Below are 19,968 nucleotides of genomic sequence, written 5' to 3' on the forward strand. Positions count from 1 at the left end.
CCCATATATTAGATTCCCTGCCCTTATTCTCCACTTCCATGCCTCCCCTTCCCCCCCCAATCCCTGCTGATGGTCAGTTTTCCGTAAAGAAGTCGATGAACGGCTGCCATCTCCGAGCGAACCCCTGTATTGAACCCCTTAAGGCAAACTTAATTCTTCTCTAGCCTGAGAAACTCTGCCATGTCACTGACCCACACCCAAATACTGTATTGTCAGCTCTGGACTCGGAGTCCACTGAAGTTCTTTTGAAGTCATTGTTGTTATGCAGAGAATTCTGACACCCAATTTGGACTTGGCAAGATTCACAAAGGGTCGGGGGAAAGAGACCCGGAAACACAATAAGCAACAGGCCCGTGATTTATCTCAGTGTGACTGTCACCCTTTATGAGGAAAACAAACCTGCAGACAATCATATAACATCACAAATCAAATGAGGAATTTGGAAGAAACTTGTTGAGCAAGTGGTGAAGATGTGGAATTTGCCAGAACAGGGAGTAGGATAGATGCATTTATGGGGAAGGAGTAGGGATGGGGGTTGTGTATTATAAATGTTGCCCTTGTGTGAAACAAAGAACATTTCGATAGTAATTGGCTTCACGTGACCAACATTATGTTGATCTGTGTGAAGGTGATTTTTCATTAGTATTTTTGAATGCATTTCTTTAAAAATGAGTTTGAAAACTGAAACAGTTTTTGTTGAAACTTAATCTTTCCCCTTTGCTTTCTTCAGGTGCTCAATGTCATAAAAGAACTGGATATGGAAGCAATTATGGATGTCCGTGCAGAAAAGCTCAGTGGTGGACAAAAAAGAAAGCTTTCAATGGGAATGGCAATTTTGGGAGATCCAAAGGTGAATCGACAATTCTAATTACTTTTGACAGTTTTATATATTGAAGCCCCCTTTTCACAATTTGAAAGAGATGTAACAACTCACACAAACCTAAAATTAAACCAATTAGACCCTGCAGGAAAGTGTTGGTAGTGAAAATGGTTTTCCATTCTTTTTATGTACTTTTTTATCTACCAAGGTAAATACCTCTGAAAGACATTATAACGTTGCAAATTGTAGAAAATGCAGCCAATTTCCCCCATCCCCAATTTCCTAAGTAGCAGTTTCTTTTCCTTGACTGTACATAACTGTTGGTAATTGCCAAGACTTACATTTATACTGTGAAGTTTTAGCTTGACATTGTGTATGCAGAAATAGAACCGTATCCGGATTGCCACTGAAACATTGGTGCTCTTCTTTTATTTTAAATACTTCACTGGTCGAGTTCCCTTATTTTGAAAAGGGAAAATAATTTTTATTTTAAAAATGTAACAAAATAAGACTTTTTTTCATTCACTTAACAGACAAGTTCAAAATTATTAGTATACTAAATCTTTAGGATTCAGGCATTACTTACATCAAGAATTTAAACACAAGAATGCAGGGTTTGTAAGCATGTAGCTTTTCCTCTGCTGGAAAGCCATTCCTGATTTCTTTTTTTAACTGTAGCTAATCTGTAATCTCTCTCTCTCTCTGAAAAGGTTTTACTCCTTGATGAGCCTACTGCTGGGATGGACCCTTGTTCTCGGCAGCAAGTGTGGGCCTTGCTGAAAAAGAGGAAAGCAGGAAGGGTGATACTGTTGACCACACACTTCATAGATGAAGCTGATATTTTGGCTGGTTAGTGCTGATGATGAGACTACGTCTAGTAAAACTGATAATGGCCACTGTTTCGCTATTTGCAAAAAAGCCCAAGTTCCCTCAAAATTGAATTTCATCTCTCAATCTCTTTCTGCTGCTGGTGAAACATATTTTAAAAGAAAGAATACCCCAAACTGTTGAAAAATGATTTTGTAGTGCAATTAAATTATATACTGTAGTCTTTTGCTTTCTTTAATGTCTTATTTATTCCTTTTAAATACTAATTCACTCCGAAATCCGGTGACTCACTTTAATTTTGTGTAAAAATTCAGATTTAACAACAGCAAACCCCATTCGGCCCATTGAGTCTGCACATTCTCCCCGTGTCTGCGTGGGTTTCTTCCGGATGCTCCGGTCTACTCCCACAGTCCAAAGATGTGCGGGTCAGGTGGATTGCCATGCTAAATTGCCCTTAGTGTCCAAAAAATGTTAAGTGGGGGTTACTGGGTTATGGGGATAGGGTAGACACGTGGGGTTCAATCGGGTGTTCTTTGAAAGGGCCGGTGCAGACTCGATGGGCCGAATGGCCTCCTTCTGCACTAAATTCTATGAAACCATGACTTTTTCGGCATTACAATTGCTGTAACCCATGGAATTCGTATATTGTGTTTGTTTATTTGTCTTTGTGTAGACCGCAAAGCAGTCATCTCACAAGGACAGCTCAAATGTGTTGGCTCCTCACTATTCCTGAAAGCAAAATTTGGTGTGGGCTACAATCTCAGGTAAAGTATATTTGCAATTTGGGTGAAATTGTGTGGAGGCTCGATATGAAATATCCACTGCTGTATAAAGTTGGTCATTAGAATTTGACCCTGGTGTTTATGTATAATAACCAAACTCCGCTGGACTTTGAGTGAATTTTCACTCATGGTTTTTGTGCTTGATTTATTCCATGCAATTATGGCAGCACCAATCAGTTAATAGACCATCAAATTCAGTTATGTTCTGAAATATGAACTCATCAGTGCTGCAATCTCCTTTTGTGATATAATTATACTCCCAGGGCTTTGAACAAAATAATATTGTTGAGCCATAATGCTGCCTATTTTGGAAATCATCAGAAGTTTGACTCAATTGTGTGAGATGAATTGTGCCAGATTTTACAGCATTGAACTTTGCAGGACTGTCACCAAAGGTTAAGTTTGTCAGCCCAATGGCCACATTTTTAACTGTTGATCCTATTTCTAAATTGCACAATTGGACCGAAGGAAAGGAAGTTGGGTGTGTTATAATAATTATTTTTGTACAAAGCAGTGGTTGAGACTTCAAACTTTTTTCAGAAATATTCCAAGTTTACCAATTCTAGGATAACATTGTATGCCATTGGAATGAGCTATTATATACCTTTTAAAAAGTTAACTAAACTAGGGCATATTATTCTTAAACAATTTAAACTGGTTAATGGAAAATATGGATATACGTGAAAGGAAAAAATGTAAACTTTCAGAAAAAGATTCATCTGTGAGGAGTACTTTAAGCCTGCAGAATAATTTGTTGACATCAGAACTCTTAAATGGAGCTTCATTACATTGTTGATCACTGCAATGACATCAACTATAGGATCATCCTAGAGTGACTTAAATGTAAGAAGTGTGAGCTGTAATTTCAGACTGGCTTGAGTCGCTTCTGAATTGGTTAACCCCAGGAAATCATTATATCGGCTAGGAATCCAGATTTCCAGCTTATATTCCAGTTTTCCAGTATCTGTAGAAGCTCCCAGACTTTGAAGCCATGTCCCTATGAGATAAACGTGACCATCTATTTAACACTAGTTAGGGAGCATAGATGACAGACATCTTCTTCCTTTGGACATTGACTTCATCAAATGTGGCATATTCTCTGTAAAGCGAAGAACCAGGACCCTCTGTCCCCAAATGCTTGTATAGATGTTTAGTAGCACTACCTATATAATGCTAAGGTGGCACGGTGACACAGTGGTTAGTACTGCTGCTTCACAGTGCCCGAGTTCAATTCCGACATTGGGTGACTGTGCGGAGTTTACATGTTCTCCCCATGTCTGCGTGGGTTTCCCCCAGGTTCGCCAGTTTCCTCCCACAGTCCAAAGATGTGCAGGTTAGGTGGATTGGCCATACTAAATTGCCCTTTAGTGTCCAATGGTTTGATGGGGCTACGGGGATAGGGCGAGGGAGTGGGCCGAGGCTAGGGTGCTCTTTCAGGGGATCTGTGTGGATTCGATGGGCCGAATGGAGTCCTTCTGCAGGGATTCTGTAGGGATTCTATGATCTAATTCAGTAGAGGTTTCCAGTTCACTTGAGGAACCTATCATTTTTATTAACAAGACTGAGATTCACTTGCTAAGAGTGCAAATTGTCTGCAAAACCCAAAAAAGGAACCTGCTTGTGAACACCATTGGGGAAGCTGCATTGTCAGTCTGCCATCTACAAATTATTCAGCAGGGAGGGACAAGGAGGCAGACATATCAGATTGGAAATGGGTTTATATCCCCCTGAAACCATGGCTAATGGCTCCATTTTGTGTCACCAACAGTGCATACAGGTGGCAACCTGGCTGGTGTAGACAGGCCCTTATACTATTGAAAGTATTCTTCAGGTGTCTGGGTAGGTCAAGGTTAAGTTCCAATCGTACATCTCTATAAATAGTAACCAAGATTGTATAGTATGCTGCCCACTGCACTATTTCATCCTGTGGAAGAGCCTCAGCCTGGATTTGGCAGATTAAATGCTCCGTGGATCAAGATGATCTCAAACTGCATATTTCCAGCCAAGAGGTCATACTTCCTCAAAAGGAATCCATGCTCACAGCCACCAGGCAGCCTGAGGGCAACTGGTAGCACTGGTGTTCTGCTAGTGATAGCCCCAACCTTTGCACCACACTTCAAATCTGCTGAATTAAAATAGCAGGAGGAATTCTGCAGCAATTGGGTTGTGTACTTAATCCCTGTGGAGCTACAAATTTAATGACTGACAGGTAAGTTAACAAGAATAAAACTTTTATTCAATAAAAACAGTAAAGTTGAACTTAGTCAACAAACAACACAGAATCATAGAAAGTTTCTGCACAGAAGGAGGCTGTTTGGCCCTTCAGCCCTGTGCCTACTCTTTGAAAAAGGAGTAATGCTTAGTTCCTCATCCCAATGTTTTGTTCATAGGCATGTAAGTTCCTCATACTCCAGGACATATCCAACTCCTTTATAAAATTATTTCTGGAATTAGCTTCCATAACCTTTTCAGCATTCCAGATCTTAACAAATCTGAGTTTGGAAACAAAATCTAAATCTTTGCCAATAATTGTGAATCAATGGCTCCTGGTTATTTATCCACACCAGAGGAAAATATTTTTCTGTTTCTTTTTTTAATAAACATTTTATTGAGGTATTTATGGTTTTATAACAGTAACAGAAGAAACAGTGTAAATACAAATATAAACAAAGTGCAAAAGCTGTCTTCCTGTCTCACAGGTGCCACATTTTCAAGCCTCCTATTCTACACTAAACTACCCACACGCCCCCCCCTCCTTCTGCTGACGGTTAATATTCCCTAAAGAAGTCGACGAACGACTGCCACTTCCGGACGAACCCTAACATTGACCCTCACAGGCCGAACTTGATTTTCTCCAAACAGAAAGGTAGCCATGTCAGATAGCCAGGTGTCCGACTTTGGAGGCTTTGAGTCCCTCCAAGCTAATTATATCCGTCTCTGGGCTACCAGGGAAGCAAAGGCCAGAACGTCTGCCTCTTTCTCCTCTTGGATTCCCGGGTCTTCCAACACTCCAAAAATCGCCACCTCTGGACTCGGCGCCACCCTTGTTTTCAATACTTTGAACATGACGTCCGCAAACCCCTGCCAGAATCCCCTAAGCTTCGGTCATGCCCAGAACATATGGACATGGTTCGCTAGTCCTCCTGCACACATTGCGCACCTGTCTTCCACCCCAAAGAACCTGCACATCTGTGCCACTGTCATGTGGGCTCGGTGAACGACCTTAAACTGCATCAGGCTGAGCCTGGATATTTTTCTGTTTCTAATCTATTAAAACCTCTCATCACCTTGAAATCCTCCTAGCGTTTCTATATCAAGCAGAACAGTCCTAACCATTTCCAAAAGTCTCCTCATAACTGAAGTACTTCATCCCTTCTCACATGTAAGCAAACTTCCATCTGGACCCTTTCTGCCTTGAGTTGTTTCCTAAAGTGTGGAGCCCAGAGTTATTAACATTGCTCCAAGTGAGGCCTTTATACAGTTTAATAATAAAAACGGTGCCTAATAAATCGCTTTCAACCAAAAAAATGACATCAGAAAAACTTCTATTCAAGAAGTGGCATGTGAATGTTTTGGAGTATTTTATTTGCAGCACCGCTTCCGGGGTCCTTGATTTGGTATTATGTTCACTTTGATACATAAAAAATTATTTTTATAGGCGATTTTGGCATAAATTTGCAATGTGAAGATTGAGTGCAAAACAGTGTAATTTATGGTGTGTATTGTCAAACACAATGTTCTAGGAAACCCTGAGCCATTCAGTAGATATTATGCATCTTTATCTGCAATCAATATCTTGTTTTATTGATTTTTACTTTCATTTTTGATTTTGAACAGAATGTCTGTAAATGAGTCCTGCTCCCCTGAAAAAGTGACGTCTTTGGTCAAATACCACATACCAAACGCTGAGTTTTCACGATTGCATGAGCTGGATCTGGCATATACTTTACCTCTTCAGGATGTTAACAAATTTGCAGGTATTCAATTTCCTAGTTCTGGTTTCTTTAACAAGCAGTTTTATTAGCAGTAGCACAGAGAACATGTAGCTGTTGTTGTAAAATGGTATTCCAATGGTAGGTTAGTACCTTTCCTTCCTCTAAACGTGATTTGTCCAGGTGTTCTAATAGCAGAAATGATCATTGTTGTTAACATTTTCCCATTTCAGGTCTCTTTGAAGATTTGGACAGCCGCACTAATCTGGGAATTGACAGCTACGGGGTTTCCATGACATCCTTGGAAGAGGTTTTCCTGAAATTGGAGGCAGAATCAGAAATAGATCAAACAGGCCAGTGCACTTTACATTAGATTGAAGGAGTGCTGGACAACTGCAGTTTTATCTGTAGAAGTCTACAGGCTGAATTCTCTGCTTTCCGTCACCAGTAGCGAAAGTTACAATTGGGCGGAGAATAGCGTGCAAGTGAAAAATCGCAATTTGTGCCTGGTGTTGATTCCAACCTCATGCTCCGGTCCCCTGCTGGTGGCATTAACGAAGTTTACGCCCGTGCTGACAGGATCATGCAAAACCATGAATTACATGGATTTAACTCTCATTATCGGGTTGGACACTTCATGCTCCATCCCGCTGTGATGCTCCGCACCTCTCAGGCAGAAGTCACGCAGGCGCGAATTGATGCAAGTATTTACAGGGGGAGCGTGAGGCTAAAAAAACTCTGAAAAATTGTCGGGTTTGCTAAGGGATGGCTGCCTGGGCCGGGTGTAGTAGTGGGGAATGACATGGCGCCAAGTCTGTGGACTCGGGGTGTCCCCCTCAGAACCGGGGTGGGCTAAGACCGCCGTTTGTGATTTAAACAAACCTCTCTCATGATACTTACAGTCTCCTCACTGCTCATTGTGTAAATGTTCAGAGAGCCTCTGGTGATGTGGGAGCCCACCCGGCTGCCCCGCTGGAAACTCTCAAACCCCAGTGGGATCTTCAAGGGGATGGGCGTGACTTAATCACTGGCCCACCAGTGCACTCATTAGAATCGCAGCCCCACTGCGGAGGAAGCAGTGAATTAGCAGAACTCACCCCATCCAAAGGACACCCGCACCATCGCCTTTGAAACCCTCCCTGGCGCACTGCCACTCCCAGGGCAAAGGCCTCACCAGTGATCCCCACCCCTCAGGATCACAAGCTGTCTTCTCTTGGTGAGGCTGGCAGCACTGACTGCCTCTGCCACATCCTCCCAGGAGGGTAGGCTTGAGTGGAACGTTAAAAGCACTTCCAGATTGTCAAGCACTAATTCCGCCTGCTGTGCTGGGAATTGCTTTTCATTCATGCCAGCAAAGTGCTGGCCCATTTCCATGTCTTCAATCGCAGAATGAATAAAGGTAAGGTAAAGTTGGCATCGTTCCAGATGGCCATAGACTGCTTTCTCCTTTGAGAAGGAGAGCTGACCGGTGGTGATTCAACCAGAGGATCACCACACCTCAGGTGAGGGACAGGGTTGAGAAGGCGAGGCCTTCATGAATAACCTCAGCCGATACGGGGATTGAACTCGTGCTGTTGGCCTTGCTCTGCATCATGAACCAGACGTCCACATAACTGAGGTTAAACTGGCCCCCAATGGCGCCCCTAATGGATAAATGAACTGCCGCCATTCAATCCCGACGAGAAAACTTAGGGTGTGATTTTCCAAACAAATTTCGAAGTTAATTTGTGGCGGAATTTTCAGGGACTTCCCGCAGGCTCTGCCAGCAGGTTCCCCACTGCTAGTCACTTTTTTGGGCCCTGGGGAGTTTCTCACTGGTTTAGCCCACACATACCCCCCTCTTCAGGCTCCCTTACAGCGCCCCTTCCCTTCTAGGACACCCACCCATCACCCCTCCAAACTCCCAGAGGAGCCTACATACCTGCCCTGCACTCCCCCACCTTTCAAAACCCCCTTTCCACCCTCGTTTCATGGACATGGCCCCCCTCACCCCCTGACCCTTTGCACTGCCACCGTGGCACTCAGGCAGTTCTCCAGAGTGGCAGTGCCAAGGTGCCCACATTCCAGGGGGAAGGCCAGGGCGCCACCCTGAGCTTACCCTGACCACCCAGGGGTCTCCCATGACCCGAGAGACCCCCAGGTGCGTTACATCTGGTCCACATTTGAGTGGATCAGCACTGATCGGCGCCTGACTGCAGCCTCCCTGAAGAGGCCGGAGAATTGAAGAAGGCCAGTGGATCCCGCGCAGGTAGGTCGGAAGTAGGTTTACGACCTATTTAGCCAGCGTCATTCGGTCCCGCCCATTTGGGCTGGGTTCCGACTCCAACATCTCGTGGGACTCCAGTGAATCCCCCGAGGCATGGGGCCTGTCAGGGGGCTCGCTGCAGGTCTCCCCTGGCATTCTCCCCCTGCATTGTGCTCTTGCTTGAGTGCAACACGGCCTTGAGAATTGCACCCTTAGTCTCCCAAACAGAGAACTCATCCCTTCTTTTCATCACTCTGGGCCTACATACATACATTTGTTCCATTAATTTTCCTTAACCTGAAATTAAGCAACTAATAACGGCAAGAATCCATATTCATCTGGTCGTGATCCTCATTTAAATTTTTTTGTTTTCTTTCAGATTATAGTGTTTTTACCAAGGATCCAGCACCGGATGTAATAGCAAATGAAGAAGATGTTTGCATTGACTGCATTGATCATCAACTCCTAACCTTTCCAGAAACTAATTCAGCAATGCTGACTGGCAGTGCTCTGTGGCATCAGCAGTTTCGCACCATAGCTTGGTTGCGCTTCATGAATTTCAGTCGCGAACGCAGTACACTCCTTTATATGTAAGTATGAAGTGATAATTGATTATCCCAGGACTTTGATTATTGTTGTTCTCATCATTATCATTTATTGTCTCCCTTTAGCATCCCGCTGTCATTTCGCATGGAGTATTTATATTTTTATCAGTTCATAAGGACTGTTGTGGTCCATAATTGAATATTGGCAGTGGAAAGGTTTCAAAGAAGAGCAACTATAGTAGTTTAATAACATTCCTCAATGGAAATGCATTGAAGAAAAGATGAGAGATGATTATTTTGTTATTTAGGTGGAAAAAAACTCAAGAAAACATAATTGGAGCTTTTAAATCATTAAAAGCAACTGAATTAACTATGCAAAATTCTATGGGCATGAATGAACTGCCTTGTCACGCCCAACTCGGTGATGATGCGAGAGCGTTAAATCTCTCGACGGGCAAGATTGAAAATAACATATTTAAGTGAGCCATTGGGTTCATTTAAATGTGTCGCCGCCCGATTCTCCTGAGGCCCAGGAACGAAAGCCCGCACCTTGGAGACCTCGCCATTTCGCATTGGTCCTGATAGCGGGCTCTGCAGACGCTGAGAAAGACCACGCTACACCCGCCCAATACGGGACTCTGGGCGTTAATCGTCCCCTATGTACTGAAACAGAAACAAAGTGCGGAGAAGGACATTATTCAGCTAAACATAATTTAATGTTTAACTAGACATTGAACTAAATTGTCCCTGACTGCTATTTAGGTCAGTGACGGACTTAAAATTTTCAATAAAGAAATGTGCAGCTTTCTAATTTAGTAGTGATTAGTTGCATGGTTATTAGCATTAAAGAAATAGGAAAATAAAATTACTTTCAGTAGGTTATTACATAAATCAAAATAAAAGAGTATGCCAGAAGATTTGATAAGTTATTGTGTGACTCTTACTACCTTCTGTGTCTGTAGTTCATTTATTTAGACTATGGGCTGAATTTTATGGTCTCGTCACAGGGGGTGAGGATGTAAAATGCAGAGGACCATTCAAAAGACTTTGGGGGGAGGGGGATGGTAGTGGAAAGACCCGTTGGCGGAAAATTACACCCTTTACCTGCACATGATGGTGTTACACATTCTGTTGTTTTCTATGCATAAACTCTTAAGTTGGTTTGCTTCCAATGTAGCTAAATACATACAACTAATGTCTCCCAATTATGTCTTTGTTCTTTATTATTAACTGTGATCTTTTCAAATTCATCAATCCAGTTTTATCTAATCTCGTTGAATCATAGTTTTCCTTGTCTCTGTTCCATCTTTTGGGAGAGGGAGGGAGAATTATTTCCAGACATTTACTAAATCTGGGGCGGAATTCTCCGACCCCCCCCCCCCCCCCCCCCCCCCCCCCGCCGGGTCGGAGAATCGCCGGCGGGCCGCGCGAATCGTGTCAGGCCACCCCGATGCTGGGACGCGATTCTCTGCAGAGTGGAGAATCGGCACCACTGGGGTCAACGTGGCGCCGGTCGGGGCATGCACCGACTCTCCGACCTGGGCCGGCAATGGCCGGCGCGCCGAGAGGCCATCAACAAAAAGTCTGTCACGCCAGCGCCGTTCTAACATCCTCTGAGCCGGCGGGACCACAGCGTTGAAGGGTCCGGGGGCGACCTGTGGGGGGGGGGGGGGGGGGGGGGGGGGTGGGGGGGTCCGAGGGGGTCCGACCACGGGGCGGGGGGGGGGGGGGGGGGGGCCTCTGTAGTTGCCTGGCCCGCGATCGGGGCCCACCAATCGGTGGGCCGTCTTCTCTGTTGGGTGACCTCCTTTCCTCCACGCCGGCTCCTGTAGCCCAGCGCCATTTGGCATCGGGGCCAGCGCGGGGATGAAGGCCACTGCGCATGCGCTAGTTGGCTTCGGGCCAACTGCGCACGCGCGGCGCCGGGTTCATGCAAGGTCCGGCTGCTGGAACGGCGTGGGCCGCTCCGGCGCCGTGCTACCCCACTGTGGCCCGGAGAATCGGGTCTCAGAATGGGCGCCGATGCCGGAGTAAAGCAATCCCGTTTTTGCGCCGGCACTTAGCCGCCCGATGGGAGAAACTCGCCCCTGTTTTCGTGCTACCTCAATTGGTCATTTCACGCTCACTGGTACTGTGCCAAAACCAGCAGCTGCAGTGTCGCAAATTAAACTAATTTCCAGTTGTTAGCTTTGTTCACGTGTTCAGTTTGGCTATTGGAATTTATATGGCGTTAAATCTGCGTGTTTTCACAGTAACTTCATTGCAGTTTTAATATCAGCCTACTTGTGACACTAATAAAGATTATTATTGTTATTATATTCTTCATTATCATAAACATCCTTGAGATTTATTGAAATACCTGATGTTATTTCTCAAGCCTACTGTTAAGTGGAAATTTGCCTTTAGGATAATTTTTGAATAATGTTTTTCAATACTTCACAGCATTTACATTATCGGCATTTTGATATCCATCGTGGTTATGATGGCTTTATTAAATGGTACACTTAGTCGAAAGGATGTTGCAGTGGAACTATCCCCCGAGTTAATTCTACTCCATGAAGGTCAAAAGCCTCACAAATATACCACAAGTCTCCTTCTGCAAAATTCTACAGGTGAGACATAAGTGGAATAAAATTCATTATGGAAAGTTTACAGAAATAATGAATTGAACTGATCCTCAAAACAAATCTGAACTATTTATGTTAACTTACCATTGCATGCCACTGTTGGTCAGCCTTTTTCTCATTTCTCAGCTTCCATGGCTGCGATTTTATGGCGATTCTGCGCCCAAAAATCAGCTCGCTGCGGTGCAGCGTAGCTGATGGGAGCCGGGAGGCCTCCTCTCCTGGGATCTACCTGATTCACGACGTCTCACGCGATCTAACGCAATCTTGCGAGATGTTCCGATGTATGTCCCTCCCATAATACGTTGAGGCTTGCAGGGGGGGGCGGTCTCAGGACAGTATTTAAAAATGGCGTCCAAATCTCTCGCTACACTGAGGAGTTCTGATGAGCGGAGCTCCTCAGCACACAAAACAGGGCTATGTGTGGCCTCGGCTGCGCATTCCCCACTGAGGCCCCCTGTTGCATGTGCCATTTTATAGCTTTGTGCTTCTCGCCGCTGTGAGTGCCAGGAAACAGGCGGCTAAATGCGCTCACTGTGGGACTTTGTTCCCATTTAGTGAAATCCCGCCCCACATATTTTTTAATAACCTTGTAATACAGCAGAGCATCAATTTATTTCAAAGCAATCGTATCAACATTTCTTTGCTTGTTCCTTTGCTGGAGAAATACCTCTTCTGTCGGAGAAGCCGTTCTGGCATCTCCTGCTTTGGATTTATGTACATTATTAGTTATACCAGTACAAGCAAGGGTCTGTTCGGAATAATAGATGTTCCTAGATCTGAATGCAATGAGAGAAATAAAATGTTGACAAAAATGCTACTGATTTTATCTTTAACCAATGCACTCTGAAAAACAGGTATGCATTTGATAATTCACAACACTTAAGGAACAACATGTGAAACCATATTTAAGATTTCAAATTGAAGTGTCACTTTCATATGTATATATGTTTCTGAACAATTAATAAGAAATTATTGTTCATGTGCTTTGTTTTATTTTTCATTTCATTATCAGGCAGTGGTATTGATAAACTTATCCATGCTTTGGAAGCTCAGAGTGTCAAAGTGCAGCTGTTCAATGATAGTGAGTTCACAGATGCCGCTCCACACAATGCAGCCCTAAATGTGTCGCTGTCGGAAGAGGTAACAGATTTGAATATAACCCTTGTGGAAAATTCAGGATGTATTTGAATCAAGATTTACATGTATTTAAAAAGAAATGTTACTGGAAGATATTTTATTATTTGTACTTACCCATTTTCTGCAGGCTTTCTATTACTATTTGTTGTTCAGCCAGAAAGGGATTAACCCATGATTAATTGTGCAAAACATTTGTTCGAAGTGAAGCAAAATTGATAATGGTTCTATTTAAATAAGAAGAAAAAGAATCTCTACTTTAGTAAGGATAGAAGATTGTTTAGCTTGCAGGAAACAGAGTAGGCATAAATGGGCTGTGCCTGTATCCAGTTGCATTTAGAAGAATGACTGATGATATTATTGAAACAATATATGATTATGTGGGGGCTTGACAGAGTGGAAGCTGCAAGGAAGTTTCCCCTTTTGGGAGAGACTAGAACTCGAAAACAAAGTTTAAGAATGAGGGGTCTCTCATTGAAGATGATGAGAAAATCTTTTTCTGAGAGTCATGTGTGTAGAACTCTCCCAGAAAGTGGTAGAGGTCGGGTCATTGAATATTTTTAAGGCTGAGGTAGGGGCTGGTTTAGCACAGTGGGCTAAACATCTGGCTTGTAATGGTGAACAAGGCCAGCAGCGCGGGTTCAATTCCCATACCAGCCTTCTCGAAGAGGTGCCAAAATGTGACGACTAGGGGCTTTTCACACTAACTTCATTGAAGCCTAATTGTGACAATAAGCTATTATTATTATATTATTGGGTGGATTCTTGATGAACAAGGGAGTTGAAAGGTATCGGAGGGTAGGCAGTATAGTGGCATTTAGGCCACAATCAAATTACCCATAATATTGCATGGTAGAGCAAACTCGACAGCTGAATGACTTACTCATGTTTCCAATTCATATCTTTCCCTTCCATTCTGGATAGATCACTTGTTTCCATGACCTGCCGCCCAGTGATATTATTAGTGAAGTGCTGCTGATTGAAGCAAGTTAGTGTAAAGGGTGAGCACTCAAAGGATGGGAGTTTGCGGTGTTCTGGAATAAAACACTTAGTTGCTTGTCCCTTTGTTATCAATTGTACTTGTATTTGGCCTGTGGACATTGTGTGAAAGATAAAAAGGATCAAAACCGGCATTTGCATTTTGTATCTCTATTTTAAACTGAGTAAAACCTATTTTTATCTGCCAGGTATTAAGTCTGATTAGGAAGTTGCTAAGAATTGCAAATGACACTTATTGGGTGCGAATATCAAAGAGAAAATTCAATAGCTGCTCTGTGCTTGAATGGAATAAACATATTGGGACTATAATTTCCTTTTGAATGAGAAAATTGCCAAAGTTACCTGAATATATATCTTCATTTGATTCCATTTCCCTAATATATTAAAGGTGAAGCGTCAGTATAGATATATATCGTCTTGAGATGAGTCCCATATATTTGTTTTATTTCATGACCAGACTATTTTTCCATGGTGACATTTTTCAGTTGCTGTACAGTGGAGTGAATTGATGTTACAAGACCAACTCAGGTTTATCTGCTTCTGATGTTTTAGGTTTATGTGATTGATTTTTTTTTTAAGAGGTTTTCCGTGTTTTTTTCCAACCGTTGGGGTTTATTTACCAAATGATCTGTTGATGCCTCACAGTGCATCAGTATGGGTGAGACATGGGTTTACCCTGTTGGTCACTCATAGCCTGGCTAAGATCAACAGCAGAATCAGCTGTTTGAATAAGTGCTCCTCCAGCAAAATGACAGAATCGGGTGAATGGCTGTCTGTTTTAAAATGCACAGTCCAATATTGGGATGGTTTTAAAAAATGAGAAATATAGTTTCCAATTGTTGCTTTTTTTTTAAAGTGAGTGGTTTTGTTTCATGGCAAACTTTATTATTCTTGTCTGTTTTTGAACCGAAATCATTTGCTAGTACTCGCACCAAAAGCTACCAGATAACTTTTTTTTTTGATTTTAATTTTCTCTCTTTTCTCTTTCTTTTCATTTTTTTTTCTCTTTTTTTTATAAATTTAGAGTACCCAATTATTTTTTTCCAATTAAGGGGCAATTTAGCATGGCCAATTCACCTAACCTGCACATTTTCGGATTGTGGGGGTGAAACCCACGCAGACACGGGGAGAATGTGCAAACTCAACATGGACAGTGACCCAGGGACGGGATTCGAACCCGGGTCCTCAGTGCCGTAGACAGCAATGCTAACCACTGCGCCACCGTGCTGCCCTGCTACCAATAACTTAAGCAATATTCACAATGGCCAACAATGGTGAATGACTCTTTAAGATCATTCCCTTTGTCAGGGAATGATGTTTGGTAAGCAGAGAGAATCTGAAGTCAAAGAAAAATAGTTTGGTTAAGTCAGTAATGAGTTATGTGATCGGCTTGTGATATCCAATGTGTATTGACTTAGCTGGTCTCAAGTGGAGATGCTAAAGTCATCTTCAATCCGCAGGTTGGGAAGAGGAAAACCTATTAGAATTCTCACTCCTAGTTATATAACAGCCCCTGTTGGATGTACACATGCAGCTGTTGGAAGAGAAAAAGATTCACTTGCAGTCAAATAATGAACGGATGCTCCATGTTCAGGCACCAATTGATGAATGCTCATGAACAAAGAAGCCAGAACGATAAGCAGCCACAAGACCATATTCCAGTCAGGGGTTAATGTTTTAAGGACTGGAAAAGGGTAATTATTGGAATAGGAAGGCAGCAAAATCGCAAAACTTCAGACTGAATTTAGGGTGCACAGTAGCACAGTGGTTAGCACTGTTGCTTCACAGCGACAGGGTGCCAGGTTCGATTCCCGGCTTGGGTCACTGTCTGTGTGGAGTCTGCACGTTCACCCCGTGTTTGCGTGGGTTTCCTCCGAGTGCTCCGGTTTCCTCCCTCAAGTCGCGAAAGACATGCTGTTGGGTGAATTGGACTTTCTGAATTCTCCCTCAATGCACCCAAACAGACGCTGGAATGTGGCGACTGGGGGATTTTCACAGTAACTTAACTGCAGAGTTAATGTAAGCCTACTTGTAACAAAAGTAAAGATTATTATTATCAATCTCTGATTAACTATTGGTTTTATAACCTAATTCTAATTATGGGCACATTTTAACTGAAATGAAATAGAGTCCAGTCTCGGGCGCAGCTTGCATAGCTGTGAATGACCCCCCTATTAAATGGGACTCTGCTTCATTTCTGGGTCTCAGTGAGGAACGTCCCTCTGAGGCCGCACTTAGTCCCATTTCCTGCAATAACGAGCTCCGCTCGCCAGTGCAGGAAGAGATTAAATGGCGCCCTGATCTCTAACCCCCCCCCCCAGCCTTCGAGTCAAACCAATGTCCCCCAACCTACCAATGAGGGGGTCCTCGGGCACTCACACTCCACATAAGGGCAGGGCACACCCGAGCCTCATCCCTGGCATGGGAAAGAAGCCACCCGGACTCCTTGGTAATGCCAGCTTGGCATCCAGGCAGTGCCCTGCCAGTGCCATCTGGGCAACCTGGCCCAGAGCCTGACTACCCAGGGGGCCCCAATCGCCTTGTGGGTTGCCGGTTAACCTGGCCCACGTTGGTGGAGACCAGTGCTAAATGGCACTCGCTCGGGGTCGCCGAGGCGCAGGCTTTAGTTCCAGCGCCTTGGATAACTTCAGCGCGAAAATATTCAAGTGAGTCTGACTCCACTTGAATATGAAGATCTGGATCCTGCATATTGTGGGCAGGATCCAGGGGCGGGATTCTTCGACCCCCCGGGGGGTCGGAGAATTGCCCAGGGCCGGCATCAATCCCGCCCCCGCCGTGTCCCGAATTCTTCTCCCCCCCCCCCCCCCCCCCCCCCCCCCCCCGAGATTCGGCAGGGGCGGAAATCGCGCCGCACCGGTAGGCGGGCCCCCTGCAGCGGTCGGCGGGCCCTCCGCGGCGATTCTCCGGCCCGCAATGGGCCGAAGTCCCGCCGCTGACAGGCCTCTCCCAGCGGCGGGAATCAAAACACCTACCTGACCGGCGGGATTTGCGGGGTCCTGGGTCGGGGCACGGGGCGACCTGACCCCGGGGGCTGCCCTCACGGTGGCCTGGCCCACCGATCGGCGGGCGGGCCTGTGCCGTAGGGGCACTCTTTTTCTTCCGCCTCCGCCATGGCGCTCCGGTGCATGCGCGGACTTATGCCGGCCGACGAAGTCCTTTCGGCCCCGGCTGGCGTGGCGCCAAAGGCCGTTCACGCCAGCCAGCGGAGTGGGAACCACTCCGGCACGGGCTCAGCCCCTCAATGTGAGGGCTTGGCCCCTAGAGGTACGGCCCGACGCCGGAGTGGTTCACACCACTCCGAAGCACCGGGACCCCATGCCCCGCTGGGTAGGGGGGAATCCCGGCTCAGATCTCGCAAGGTGTTACGAGGCCTCTCGCGAGATTTAATGGCCGCGTTGCGTCCCGATTCGGCTGCAACAAGGCCAGTAGATGGCGACCTATATTTTCAACTGGATGTAAAACATTGACAAGTTACTTCCATCTTACGAGCAAGTTTACACAGAACCGGTTTTATTCTCATAGAAAATAAGAGGAGGCCATTCTGCCGTTCGAGGCTTTATGATCATGGCTGATCATCCAACTCAACAGCCAAATCCCACTTTGCCCCCATATCCTTTGATTCCATTCGCCCTCAGTACTATATATAAAACTACTTCTTGAAAATACGCAATGTTTTGGCCTCAACTATGTCGTGTGGTAACGAGTTCCACAGGCCGACCACACTCTGGGTGAAGGAATTTCTCCTCATCTCAGTCCTAAATGGACTACCCCGTATCCTCAGTCTGTGATCCCTGGTTTTGGACAAACTATCGGGAAAATCGTTTCTGCACCTACCCTGTCTAGTCCTGTTAGAAATTTATAGGTTTCTATGAGATTACCCCTCATTCTTCTGAACTCCAGCAAATACAATCCTAACCTATTCAATCTCTCCACATACATCAGTCCCAGGAATCAGTCTGGCAAACCTTTGCTGCACTCCCTCTAGAACAAGAACATCCTTCCTCGGATAAAACTGCACTCAATATCCCAGGTGCAGCTTCATCAAGGCTCTGAAGCAAGAATAGGGTAGCATGGGTAAGGGTGGAGAGAAAGAGGTGCAGAAATGACAATTCATTCCTTTTTAACATAGTGCATTGCAAATATTTTTTCTGAAGAATTTATCTTATTGTGCTAAAGTTTAAAATTGTGTTAAGAATGTAACAGAAAAGCCTTTGTAGAATAATATTTTCATTATCATCTTTTTCTGCCTCCCATGCCCTTGTTCAGAAACAGTACATGTTCACAGCAGTGTTTAACAGCACGGTGATTCACTCACTGCCAGTGTTGATCAACTTAATCAGTAATGCCCTTCTCATTAGCGTAAACGGATCTGGAGGGATTCAAGCCTGGAGCAAGCCATTCCACTTAGTAAGTTAAGCGCAAGATCTAATGTGATATTGATTGTAAAAGTATTTGATTTTATTTTCCATTATGTATTATCTGTTGGTGGGATCCCTATAGAGACTGATAACTTAGATACTTAGAATTTGTTAGCAGCCAACAGAAAGAATTAATCAACAAGGTTTCACATTTTAAAACTTCTATTAAAACAAACAAATAGACTAAGCATGGCTGAAGAAGCAACTAATACATCAAACAACAGAAAAGGTGCTTCCATATTAACTTGTAAACACAAAGTAGTTCACAGCCTGTTTATATATGAAGTAACACTCTCAGCGGTTATTGTAGCCTTATAGATTCAAGTTCAAAACCCTCCTGACTTTTCCAGCAGGCTCCCTGCCACATGTTCTCCCTGCCATATCAGGATGAGTCTGAAAGTGTCCTTTTGAAAGACACTTCACTCAATCTTTCAGCAGCAAGGCACTTGCTGCCAACTTCTTGGTTCTTAAATCTCTGTCAAATTGATCAAAATCAGTTGGTGAAGTACAGAACAAGACTCCAATCCTTTTGATAATAGGTTTATTCACATGATGCAGAATTGCAAATTTCTAACTACTACCCCCAGCGTCCCAGCTGAGTCTCGATATACTCTTTTGAGTATAGCAATTAAACAAACAAATGAACTAATTAACAAATTAACAGTACCTTAAAGGGGCCTAAGTATCTTTAGACTAACACAACTTTTTTTGTTTCCCCCCTCTACTTCTCAAAGAAGTATTCCTCGCTCTTATTGGTAGAGGAATTGAGTTTCGGAGCCATGAGGTCATTTTGCAGTTGTACAAAACTCTGGTGCGGCCGCATTTGGAGTATTGTGTGCAGTTCTGGTCGCCACATTATAGGAAGGATGTGGAAGCATTGGAAAGGGTACAGAGGAGATTTACAAGAATGTTGCCTGGTATGGAGGGAAGATCTTATGAGGAAAGGCTGAAGGACTTGAGGCTGTTTTCGTTAGAGAGAAGGTTAAGAGGGGACTTAATTGAGGCATACAAGATGATCAGAGGATTAGATAGGGTGGACATCGAGAGCCTTTTTCCTCGGATGGTAATGTCCAGCACGAGGGGACATAGCTTTAAATTGAGGGGAGATAGATATAGGACAGATGTCAGAGGTAGGTTCTTTACTCAGAGAGTAGTAAGGGAGTGGAATGCCCTGCCTGCAACAGTAGTGGACTCGCCAACACTAAGGGCATTAAAATGGTCATTGGATAGGCATATGGACGATAAGGGAATAGTGTAGAGGGACTTTAGAAGGGTTTCACAGGACGGTGCAACATCGTTTGACCGAAGGGTTTGTACTGCGCTGTTATGTTCTATGCTCTCTCCTATGTATGCACTGCACATTATTGAATTGGAGTTACAAAGAACCTGGATAATTTTGAAACCTCTGTTTGAATTTGCTTCGATAGTTTCAATGTGTGGATTAAAAATAAGCTTTGAAACAGTAAATCATTTTAAAATTATGCAAAAAGTGTGATCACTGACTCGTTCTCTCTTTGTTATATCCTTTTCATATTTTCTCTCACTTTTTGATACTCTCATACACGCATTTTCTTCCAACATGTTTCAGGTTCTCTTCTTCCTTTTATTTCCTTTTCT

General features: G+C 44.1%; 1 protein-coding gene across 2 annotated transcripts in view; it reads left to right on the top strand.

Moving 5' to 3' along the window:
- abca5 (ATP-binding cassette, sub-family A (ABC1), member 5) overlaps positions 1 to 19,968 on the top strand; it is a 134,022-nt gene that overhangs the window by 66,301 nt on the left and 47,753 nt on the right. For both annotated transcript variants that reach the window (XM_038776332.1, XM_038776331.1), the window contains exons 13-21: positions 731 to 850; positions 1,531 to 1,669; positions 2,322 to 2,412; positions 6,268 to 6,407; positions 6,596 to 6,715; positions 8,987 to 9,197; positions 11,595 to 11,764; positions 12,792 to 12,919; positions 18,200 to 18,340. In XM_038776332.1, coding sequence (XP_038632260.1) covers positions 731 to 850; positions 1,531 to 1,669; positions 2,322 to 2,412; positions 6,268 to 6,407; positions 6,596 to 6,715; positions 8,987 to 9,197; positions 11,595 to 11,764; positions 12,792 to 12,919; positions 18,200 to 18,340 — 1,260 coding nt within the window. The remainder of the gene's footprint in view (positions 1 to 730; positions 851 to 1,530; positions 1,670 to 2,321; positions 2,413 to 6,267; positions 6,408 to 6,595; positions 6,716 to 8,986; positions 9,198 to 11,594; positions 11,765 to 12,791; positions 12,920 to 18,199; positions 18,341 to 19,968) is intronic.

Source organism: Scyliorhinus canicula, chromosome 18 (genome assembly GCF_902713615.1).
Source record: "Scyliorhinus canicula chromosome 18, sScyCan1.1, whole genome shotgun sequence".
Taxonomy (NCBI): domain Eukaryota; kingdom Metazoa; phylum Chordata; class Chondrichthyes; order Carcharhiniformes; family Scyliorhinidae; genus Scyliorhinus; species Scyliorhinus canicula.